Here is a 12,097-nt window from a genome sequence, read left to right as displayed (position 1 = left end):
GAGAGACTGCAGGGAGGCGCCCACAATACTAACTAGGAAAGGCCCCGGTTGAGGCCCCGCTATGTCATCTGAAGGAATGACAACAGGAAAAGATCAGGGAAGGGGATAAAAAGACAGCAAAGTGGGAAAAAATGAAGAAAAACAACAGCAGTCGACATCAGGAAAAGAAAAGAAAGGAGGTGCCTTCTTTATATTAGCAGCAGCTCTTCTACAGTTAATGTCTAGCCTGTAAGGTTGGATCAGTGGTCCCCAAAATACGGCTCACGGCCGGATCCAGCCCGCCTCCACATTTGGTCCAGCCCCCTGAGCATTCAGATTTTTTTTCATATACCGTATTTTCCGGACTACAAGCAGCTTATATGAGGATTTTTCTTCAACCACCAGGGGGCTCTTTAGAATCATTGGAAGTCAAAATTGGAAATAAAAGAAGAAAGTGGCCATTAAAACGGAATTAGGTTTTAATAGGGAATTGAAATTTGAGAATGTTGTTGATCAGTTAAATCACATTGAGGGGGAAAAGAAGATTTTTCGTTTTTTTTTTAAATAATACTGGGATCATTATGAGAATTTGAGGTATAGATATTAGGATCCAGTAGATGGCAGTAGCAGCAGCAGAAGAAGAAGCAGCAGCAGAAGAAGAAGCAGAAGAAAGCGCCCATCTTCATTTAGTACATGCTAGTAGCAGAGGATCAGCACTTTTACTGTTACAGTTACTGTTCGGAAACTACCGTAATCAGTTCAGTTAAATCTAAACTTGGCAACTTTTTATTTTTCAACCGTAATAAATGTGATATTCAATTGACCTGTTATGACTCAAATTTTGGGTGTCCGCCCCCTCTGCTGCTGCTCCATCGCGGAAAACCTGGAGCGGCAGAGATATCTGCGGTTTATATGTGTATGTTTACTGGTTTTCTTTAAAAAAAAACAAAAAAAAAACTTTGGGGTTGTGGTTTATAGTCCGGTGTCGCTCATAGTTCGGAAAATACGGACTATAATCCTTCCTGGATTTTTTCTGTGAAGAACCCAGAGAGGGTTATTTGGTTATTATTTATTTCATTAATAGTGTTATTATTTATTTCCTGACTTTTGTTCTGTGAAGAACCCAGAGAGGGTTATTTGATTGTGCTTTCTGGAAAACAATACATTTTTACATTTAAGCCTCCTGCAATCGTCACACTTTTTCTGTTACAAACTGTCTCCGGCCGCCACCAGAGAAGGGGAAAGTTATGTGGCCCTCACAGGAAAAAGTTTGGGAACCCCTGGTTTAGATAGATGATCCTGGTTGTGCCACAGTTTGTCCATTCTCACATGACGGACTGAACAGACTAAGATGTTTCCATGCTCTCAAAGAGAACAAGCAGCCCGCATGCTATTTGATACGATACGAACTACTTATAAAAACTAACCAAGTCAAAATTATCTATTTACTACAAAAATGCAAAAACATATATTTATTTATTCATATAGTGAGACTTCTTTATATATTTAATTCCTCATGAATGTGAAAAGTTTTTGTTTTCTTACTTGCTCCAGCTCCTTCACTTATTTTTAAGTTTAAGAGAAAAACCGAGGGCTAAAAATCGGACGACACTCGTAGCTAGACTTATCGCCGTTGTTTGCGCATGCGCAGTGACCCTTCTTTGTTGGCAAAAAAGATAAAGGAAACACTACCGCCACCAACTGGTAAGGCCGCCCTGTATATAAATTAAGTGACGGGATAAATGATGGGCTGACGTCTATTTATTTAATGTCACGCCATACTAATGTTTAATTTCATTTTGGGATCAATAAAGTAGTTTTGAATTTGATTTTGGTAGAAATAGAAAGATTAAAATGAAAACTATGGGGTGCTATTTGTACCATTACACAGCAAAAAATGAACAGCAATAATTTGGTTTATTTAGTCATTTAAAAAATGTAGGTGTTCATTTCTCAAAGTCATATTTTGAGTATATTATTCCTACATTTATAAATGCTAAATTTCCAAACTAAATATTTAACTCACCAGCTAAATATTAAGTTTTTAAATGACTGGTTTGTAAATTAAATGTTTAGTTTGTAAACTAAATATTTAGCTTTCAAATTAAATATTTAGTTTGAAACTTAAATATTTAGCTCCATGTTAAGTATTTCTTTGGGTACTAAATATTTGTTTTGTAAGCTAAATATTTAGCTGGTGAACCAAATATTTAGTTTGGAATTCAGACATTTATGAAATACATGGTGAAAATATGACTTTAAAAAATGAACATCTACATTTTTTCTTTATGACTAAATAAACCAAATTATTGCTCTCAATTTTTTTTACTATGTAACTTAATAAAAGGCACCCCACACACAACTGTCTGGGCTTCCTCTTTTTAAAATACAGATCTTTCAATTAAGCCTTTTTTATTATTTGATTTGGAATGACTACTGCATGGATAAGAAAAAAAAAAAAGGTTTACCCAACAGACTGAGGCTTCGGCGTGGAGGAGTTGGAGGATGCGGCGTGTTCGACCCTCGTAGAGAAATATCCACATCCACTAGAGAAACTGTTTCTCCTGGGGACACAAAGTGGCAAATGGGAGGAAAAGCTTAGAAACAAACAGGGGCAGGAAACAGGAAAAACAGATCAGAGAATTAATGTTGGTGTTTGTCCATTATAGCCTCTTAAAGCAGAACCAGGCAGGATGTTTACTGGAAACTTCACTGAGTGAATTAGCTCAAACCACTCCAATAAAGAACAGACTAATCGAAATGATTCAAACTGAGTTTACCTCAGTGAACTTTTGGTTGTTGTAGACGGCTTTATAGCCAGGAAATTTAGGGTTTCCTGGCTGTAAAGTCAACTGATAGGAGCAGTAAAACCAATCAAATGTAATCTCATCCATTATTATTCTCTACAGGTTAGCTCGGTTTAGCATTAGCTCATAAGACTTGCAATTTTATGATTCACGATCTTGGTCTTCATTATATATATATTTTTTTCAGTTTCAAAATAATTTCAGTTTCAAAACTTTTTTTCAGTTTTATTTTATTTTGAACAAACTTTATGGCCCCAATATAGCTCCATAGCCTTCCATTTATCTCGTTTTACCAGCGTCTGGAAATAATGCCTTAGGTTGGAAAACATCGTTATAAGACCAATCATTGAACCTTAACTCAAGCTGGTCTGGATTCCCAGAATGCACTGCTTCCAGGACATCATCTAGAGCTGTAGTGTCCAACCTTTTGTATGGGTTGCCAAAAATGTCAAGCTGAAAGTGGGTGCCATAATATTTTTAGTATTTTTTTTAGAATTGTAAACACTTTGTTATTATTATTATTATTTTTACCTGTTAAATCAACAAACTAAACACACAATATTTTTATTTAATTAAACAGATTCCGAGAGAACTGAGTAATTTCACATTACTCAGTGCTGTAGATGAGCACGGATAAAAGTTTGAATAAAGAATACATTAATGATGAAAGAAGTTTTGATTAATACACAGAAACACTCAGCTGAAACATGAATGTGAAGTAACAGCACGCTGATGCTGAAGCAAGCAGAGAGCAAATAGCTTTTTATGCTGAGCGACAAGCTTCCTCATCACTTTTAGATCTGTCCTAAATCCTTATGCACCAGCTGCAGCGGGGAAATGATCAGGTCAGCTAAAGGCTGCGGTGATTTGTATCTATATTATGTCCTAGATTATGCATTGTTGGATTTGTTGCAGATTCGGCTTCTGATTCCCAAGTTGACTGGTCTTAAATATTTTATTTTTATTTGTTGTGTGTTTGATTCCTCCTCTCAGCATTATTTTATCCCGTCAGCACACTAAAAGAAACTATCCAAACTGAGTCCTGAAAGCGAGTTTCTAAGAGGAACATTAAACTCAAGTAGGGCTGGCTGATCGCACTTAAAAAATTCAAATCCAGTTTTAATCAATGTTGAGTTTTTCTTTTTTCTTCTTCTTCTTTTTTTTGCTTTCTTAGGAAGAAAGCAGAAAATGAAGAGAAATTAAATTAAATATGAAATAATTATTTTTTTTAAATTGCTTTTACTTTCATCTTTCCTTGTGGAAAGTTCAACTAACTACAATCTGTAAAACAAGATGGATTGACTTGACATCATTCCAAATTATGGAAACCCAATGATTTGGAAAAAAAATTCAGATTTTCTAAAAGTTAAATCTTCATAAGCAGAAAATTGGATTAACCAATAAAATTGATAGAGGGGTGTTTGGTTGTTAATATTTCTTCATAATTTTAAACAATAACTACATTATATTCCAATTTGATCCGTGGTAGGTCTTCGATTAATTTTCTCTCCTTCTGCAGACTAGCATGTGAAAATATAATTTCTGAAACTTTCATGTTTTCACATCTAGCATTAGTGTTTAGAGGGTAACTTTCAATTCTCTCATTAAGTCTGTTTCTTTTACAAATGTGTGCAAAACTGTGTCTATTTGCTGATGATGTCAAATTCTGCAATTGCAGTGTTTCCATTAAATCAAAACGCAATTAAAATCACAGGCGAATAAGTTTGTTCACCCGGTTTGTCATTATCCTCTAATTACTTCCTGTCGTCTTCTTTGCTTCTTTGGTTTGCTCCAGTGGAAACATCCAGTTGTTGATGTGACTGTGTGATGCAAATAAACCAATTTCTCTATGGCCAAGCTACCACAAAAAATGAGAGACTTTTTGAAAGTGTTTCCATTAAGCAACACTTTTTTCAAAATGTCAAATAGCGCCACTACATGTGCACTAATGTGCACCTAGATTGACAACAAACACAGATTGATCTTTGTTCTTGGTGGATCCCTGCAGAAGCATAAAAATGAATTATAAACTTTTTCAGGGGCATTATTGCATCATTTTACAATAACTTTTCTATAAGTTAAGTATTGAAATTTATGAAGTACTTCTTACCAGTGAAAGTCGAGAGGGAGGTAGAGAGGGAGGCAGAGAGAGAGGCAGGGGAGAAGGCACTGTGAGCCCTGGTCAGTCTGGGTTCCCTGTGGCTGCACATCAGCCATCGACACGGGAGAAACAGAAGGACATGACAGTAAAATGTTGGAAAGATCTGTAAAAACTGAGGAAATTTGCTGGTTTACGTTGGTTTTCACAGTGGGGAAAATAAGATACACCGCCAATATTTCAAGTTCCCGGAACTTTGTTTTTCAATAAACAAATAATTAAATTTTTTTTTTTTTTTTTTTTAAATAAGAAAATAAACATCTTAATGCTTAAAATGTAATAGCATAGCATTTCTTTCAAAATGCTATGCTAGTGAATTTGAACCAGGTGAAGCTAAAACTTGAGGAGTTTTGGGTAGAACAGACAAGGAAGGTTTCATCTTAATTAAATGCAATATACATATATATTTTGCACAAATTTGACTTAATTACTATTTTATTATGGTGAATTTGTTGTTGTTGCTGCTGTTTTTCAGCAAATTGCCTTTATTGAATATACTCCAATTAACATATTACTAAATTAGTTGACAATTATTAAAATTATCGATTTATCACTCTTAGATTAATTTAATCATGTTTTTGCTTTGTATACTACTCTATGTTTATATCATAAAGCTACATTAGCCAGAAATGCTTCAAATGTCCTTTTTAAGTATATAGAAGTTTGTATGTCACCGTCTTCTTCTAGCTTTACTTCCTGTGTAAAACTTCTTTAAACTTCTGAAATTTCAAGTAAAAGTGTAAATAACTGAAATAAGATGACTCCAGTCTTTTGCACAGTGTTATGTGTTACATCTAAATCTATAATCACTACAAACCTTAAATGTGTTTCCGTGTCCCTATGTTTCAGGCTCCAATTTTGTAAAACCTGTTATATTTAATTTGGGGTCTTCCGTTATGTTTTATTTAAAAGGATAAAGTCTCATTTTCTGAACTGAAGACTACTCTGTATAGGGCTGGACAATAAATCAATAACAAGATGTTGATAAGACACGTGATCAATAACTGATAATTTCACTGAATTCCGATCCAGAACCACACAGTATTCTGGGAGATGTAAACAAAGGAAAGAGCTGCTCGAACTCTCATGGCTAGTAAAGTTAAGTTGGCAGAATGAACTAACTCACTCACTCTTTGGTTGCCTAGCATCTCACTCACTCTTTGGTTGCCTAGCATCTCACTCACTCTTTGGTTGCCTAGCAACAACTAGTTGCAGCAGCAGTTTCAGGTTTCCTCAGCAACTGCTTAAAATTAAACAACGGTGTGGAGTGAAAACTGGATAAAACATGAAAGCTCATGTCTTTGGACAACAAATGTCTTTGGACATGTCTTTGGACATGTGTTGTTTCTGTTATTACCAGTGATTAAAAATAAGATTCCAATAATCTGATTTAATTATAAAGTATGTCAAAAGTTTCCCACCTGTCGGCATCCTGCTCGGCTCCAGATCCACCTTCCATGTCCACCAGACTCATGGCTGAGGACACTGAATAAGACACCGAGGGTCTCTTGTCCAGTATGTGACTCGACCCACTGCAGCTTTTAGTCCGGAACAGTTTACTCAATCGGGTCTTTAACGAGTTCCTTTTGGACTTCCCCGGAACTTTGAACGTCTTCTCTCCACCTGCAGCCCGGTACGTGGGAGTCCGGGGCGCACTGGTGCACCGCTTCGCTCTTCTGGGCGTAGAAGCTTGGCTTGGGTTTGGCGTGGTGGTCCAAGGTGAGTTCTGGGCAGGTGTCGATGTCTTGGCTAAAACCTGAACGGAACCTTCAGAACCTGCTTGGGTCGTCGGCAGGCCCATCTTTTCGATCTGTGTTCTCAGTTCCACTTGGAAGCTGCTGATGGAGAAAGTCCCAGACATCTTATGGATTATTTCCCGTTTCCTTTTGAGTAAAAACTCACCATGTCCGTTTTCATCATCCAACCCAACCTCCGGACACTCCTCCATACCCAAGCCATTAATGCCCCTACTCCCCAGCCCCTCCAGGACCAAAAGGGCATCGCTGGTCTCCGTTGGATCGTCTCTTGGTTCTGCTTGTCCATCTACTGAACCCTGTGCGCCCTGACAGGAGCACTGCGGCAGCTCAGCTCCTTTAAACAGCATCCTGGGTACCGCTCCGACCCCCAGCTCACCAAACCGTCTTGCCAACTCAAACACGGCGTCCTCTTGGCCCCTAGTGTCGCTTCCGGGAAGGGGTCCGGATCTGTCCGATAATAGGGGCCAGTTGTGGGGGTTGGTGATGAATCGATGTCGGTGGCACAACTCGGCAGATCCCGGACTCTCCGCAGATGAATCGGCGGAAGATTGCAAGGTTGATGGTCTCTGATCCAGCAGGTCGTGGTGCCGCTCGACGTCTCCAGGACTCGGGGTGTTGTTGTTGTTGTTAACAGCTGGGCCCAGTTCCAGCGCATCCCGACTGTCTAAATCCAAAATCCCATCTCCGTTGCGCATTATATTGGAGAAGACAAGCAGCTGTGGTCGCAGCCCAGGGCTGGGGACAAAGTCGAACCCCTGGGGGTCCATGGAGCTCTGCGGGGCCCGGCCCTCCGTCCCCCCGCTGTCAGGTGCCGCCGTGGTGTCGCTGCTCGGCTGGCCTTTGTTCAGGAGGCTGCTGGGATGCTCCAGCCCCGCCGTCTCCGTCGGATCTCGGCTGATATCCAAAGCCGATTTAACGCCGCTGTGAGCCAGGACATCCTTCCCTAGCCCAACCACCACTCTTCCCGTCGGCAAATTCCCGTTTTCTGCCTCCAAGCGGTCCTCCTCGGCTGCGGACACAAGGCGCATCAACACGAAATCGGGCGACATATCTTGCGCGTTGTTCATAATTATTTGACAGGATCGCAAAATGAAAATCACAAGGCGCTTCGCATTGCTAACAGCGGAGATGTCGTCCTTATAATAAAGAAAGAGTCATGCCTTTCCTGCGAAAATGCCAGCAAATGTATTTTTTTTATCCTCCTCCTCCTTTAGGACAGAGCAGCATCCATCTGTGGCTGATCGGGAAAATGACTGCAGCTTCGGTCCAGCAGCAGCAGGCCGACCTCGGGTCACACATGCAGTTTGATTTTGGGCTGGATAAATAAAAAGCTGGAGGAGTCTCCGGTCAGTGAGCACAATCTGTCTCTGAACCGAGCCAGGCCCCACCCGCTCGGCTCAGCCTTCACATCAGCAACAATGATGGGAACCACAAACTGAATCTCTGGTTCAGCATCATAGCTGATGTGATTACTATTATTAATAACATTTATCACAGTTAAATGTTATTGCATCAGTGTGGGCTGGGGTAAAAAAAAAAAAACCCAATTTGATTTATTTCGCCTGTCATAAAAGATGTGGGTGTTAATTTTTTTTAAGTCGTATTTTCACCATGTTATTCAAACAATTATTAATTTCGGAGTTCCAAACTAAATATTTAATTCACCAGTTAAACATTTAGTTTCTATGTATTTAGCTCCCAAAATAAATATTTATTTTGTATTTATTTTGTTTGAAACATTTAGTTTGCAAAATACATGTGAAATACATGTGCAGCTTTCAAGTTAAATATTTAATAAGAAGTTTAATATTTAGTTCCAAAAAAAAATTAATTTGGAGCTAAATATTTAGTTTTTACACAAAATGTTTAGTTCAATTTACATCGTACTTAAATATTTAGTTGAAAATAAAATATTTAGTTCCGAACTAAATCTTTGTTTTCTCAATTTAAACATTTAATTCCCCCCCCACAATTTTTTTTCCCAAACTAAACATTGAGCTCAGACCTAACTAACTAACTAACTAACTAACTAACTAACTAACTAACTAACTAACTAACTAACTAACTAACTAACTAACTAAGCAATCAAAATATTAAATTTGATAAAAAAAAACATATTTATTTGAATATATGTAAAAATTGTCACTGTATTGTGACAAAATGGTAGGAGATAGTTAATCTGAGAAAAAAAAAATCTACCTTCTCTGCTTTTTTTCAGCTAACTAGAAATAACCAATCAGAGCCAGGAGGCGGATCTTAGCGCTGCCAATCACTCTGCCTCTCGCCCCCTTTCTTTCTGCTATAGCATGTAGCCACAGATGACTGAAGATAAACAGTTTTCCTGTAACAATAGGTTGTTTAGCCCAGTTAGCAGGTAAGTACATGAGTGTGATTGACAGCGCTAAGACCCTCCCCCTGGCTCTGATTGGTTGTTTTTGGTCGAGAGAGATGCATTTCTTCAGACAGCAACAGTAACACAAGGAGGAGGTGGAGGAGATCGACCTTTTCAAATATTAACTGTCCCATATTAAACTGTCACAACATGGTGACAAATGTGTAAAATAATATATTGTTATATTTACATACTGCAGCTTTAATGTATGGTCACAACATACAGCAGAGCCGGAGAACTGCATGAATGCCAATTGGCAGGCAGATGGCGATGTAGACCATTTAGTACTGATTGAAGACGCCACTGAGACAGAGTGCATGATGGGAAAGTAAATGAGGGGCCATCAATATACACGGTGTGTGTGAGTGTGTGTGTTTACATGTAAGCCAACGTGGCAGTGTTTGCTCATATCTGCGGTTTATGTGGAGTAATCAAACTAACAACCTGCCAAGCAAAGCTCAGCACTGATGTGATGTAACACAGAGGTCATAGTTCAGCAGCATTAATATTACAAATTAATCACAATCATTTTTCATTGTTTGACTGAGCCTTTTCTCAACTTGAACAGACCCTTCCCCCATCACTCATCTCCTCAAAACTATAAACTAAACTAGCAACTTTCACTGAAATAAAGCAATCCTTATGCAGCCACCTCTTAAACAAAAAGGGAATTTAGTGCAGCAGCTCTAGTCCAAATAATATTTCAGGTTCTGGCAGTTCTAATGTCTCAAATTCAAAAATTGTGAAGGTAGGATTTGAGGAATCGTCACAAAATCACATAATGAAAGTTTTACTGAATGTGGGCAGCCATGGGTGAATCAAGATGGTGACCAACAGGGGCCAGTGCCCCTGAGGAGGTAATACTAAAATAGTTTTTTTTATGATATGTGCTGGGACAGACCGATAAGGGACCAATAACAAATTCCAGTTTTATTTTACTAATAAAATTAAGTTACATTGTTGCACTTTGAGTTTCAGGTGTATTTCCATCAGTTAGATCAGGAGTCTGCAACTTGCAGCTCTGTAGCCACAGGTGACTCTAAGCCCTCGTCATATATTAAACTATCAAATATTGCCCAATTTTTTTGTTTAATTTCTAACTTTTATAAAAAAATATTCTACATATTTGTTGAAACTGTCACTGTGTTGTGACAGTATGTATAAGACAGATAATCCTCTGCCTTCTCCCAGCGCTAGCTAGAAACAACCAGTCAGTCAGTTAGTGCTGTCAATCACAATCTGTTGTAGGGCCTCTCATCCCCTCTTTCCCTCCTGCTCTGTGCTACGCTGCAGCTAGTCTAGCCTGTTGTGAATGTTCAAGCTAGTTAGCAAGGCTACTGATGACGGTGAATAAACAATTTTCCTGTAACGGTAAGTTGTTTCTCTGCCATTAGCATATTTAGCAGGAGGTACATGAATTGACATCGCTAAGACCCTCCTCCTTGGCTCTGATTGGTTGTTTTTCTCATTGGTGCATTTCTTCTTGTTTATTGTTATCATAGCAACTCCTGGGCAACTGCCATGACAGTTAGTTGCAGTTACCTACCAAGATGGCTGTCAGCTACAGAATTCCCAGAAGTGTGGCGTCACATGAGAAATATGTATTAGTAATCCATTAATTCTTTAAGAATTTCTGTAAAGTAGAATAAAATAGAATATAAATATTCTCTATTGGCCCACAGTGGGGGAATCCAGGTGTACAAGCAGCAAGTCAAAGGTAAACAGAAACATTCATGTTCAAACTATAGTAAAAAATAAATATCAACTTTGGCAAGACACGTGGTACAAGAGACGGGACTGAAAGTCTTGTCTAAGAGACTGAAGTATCACATTCACTGATGGGAGAGATCCCCATAGCAATGACAAGTAGTAAGGAAAATAAGTATGAATACAAAACCTGAAGTTAAAGAAAACTAACGTATCGGAGAAAACCAGGACTTTCCATGTATTTCATCCATCCACTTTCTGTACACCCTTGTCCCTAGTGGGGTCGGGTGGGTTGCTGGTGCCTCTCCAGCTAATGTTCAGGGCGAGAGGCGGGGTCACCCTGGACAGGTCGCCAGTCTGTCGCATTTTCATATATTTGTTAACTGGAAAGCTGTCAATATCTCCTGGCTGTGTGTTGAGACCAGTTTTACACCCCAAAAACACTCAATTTTGCCTAAATGTTTTTATCCAATTTTTAGTACAAATTTCTTTGTACACTCAGAAATACAAAAACAATTTACAAGTAACTTTTCAGCAAGATATAAGAGCTTATTTATGTTAATAATTCCTTAATGTTGCCTTAAAACAAGCTCAATATCTTCTTATAAGTCACCTGTAAGTTGGTTTTGTCCTATTTCAAGTGCACAAAGATATTTACACTAGAAACCAAATAAAATTCTTGGTAAGATTTTGTGGTTTTTGCAGAACAATTTTTAAAAAGTGCTTTGTTATGAACATCTTTATATGCACACAGATGTGTAGCCAGCACACAGGCAGGGGATTCCCTGATTGCAAAGCTCCTGTTTGGTTTCTACAATTGCATTCATAAAATTTCTAAACACTCCACATTTGATCTGCTTTAGAAGAGAGACAGAAAGCAGTAAAAAGCCCATCCACTCTCCTGTAGGAGGGGTTAATCCATCCATCCAGCCATCCAGCCATCCATCCAGCAGGGTGATTTTTGATGGATGCCCAAATGTAGCACAGCTTAGTCCAACACTCATCTCTGACCGACCGAATCATCCTCTCCTCTCTCCGAAGCCACACACACTCAACAGATGGACCACTCTCATCACCTTTCAGTGCTGGTAAGCAGCCCCATCAATATGGAGGAGGGGTGAGCGAGAGGAGCGAGTCGGGGAGGGGGTGAACAAGCTTTTCAAGTTTCTGTCAGTTGAGCTGGAAGCTCTGGAGCGAGAGGAGTCAAGGAAAACAACGGAAATCTGCTTACATTTCATCTCTTCGGATCGACATGTTGCTTTGATTTTTGGGAGCCATTTTCATTTTTATTGTTCTA

The 12,097-nt window shown here is 38.9% G+C and overlaps 1 protein-coding gene across 1 annotated transcript in view; it reads right to left on the bottom strand.

The window, feature by feature from the left end:
• Positions 1-8,122, bottom strand: part of socs7 (suppressor of cytokine signaling 7) — a 16,113-nt gene extending 7,991 nt beyond the window's left edge. The window contains exons 1-3 of the mRNA XM_007574651.2: positions 6,366-8,122; positions 4,897-4,988; positions 2,448-2,543 (exon numbers count right to left, since the gene is read on the bottom strand). Of these exons, the coding sequence (XP_007574713.1) occupies positions 2,448-2,543; positions 4,897-4,988; positions 6,366-7,768 (1,591 nt within the window). The 5' untranslated portion in view covers positions 7,769-8,122. The remainder of the gene's footprint in view (positions 1-2,447; positions 2,544-4,896; positions 4,989-6,365) is intronic.
• Positions 8,123-12,097: the final 3,975 nt, after the last annotated feature.

The sequence above is a fragment of the Poecilia formosa genome, unplaced genomic scaffold, assembly GCF_000485575.1.
Source record: "Poecilia formosa unplaced genomic scaffold, Poecilia_formosa-5.1.2 Scaffold358, whole genome shotgun sequence".
Taxonomy (NCBI): Eukaryota; Metazoa; Chordata; class Actinopteri; order Cyprinodontiformes; family Poeciliidae; genus Poecilia; species Poecilia formosa.
This window is presented reverse-complemented; position numbering and strand designations above follow the sequence as displayed.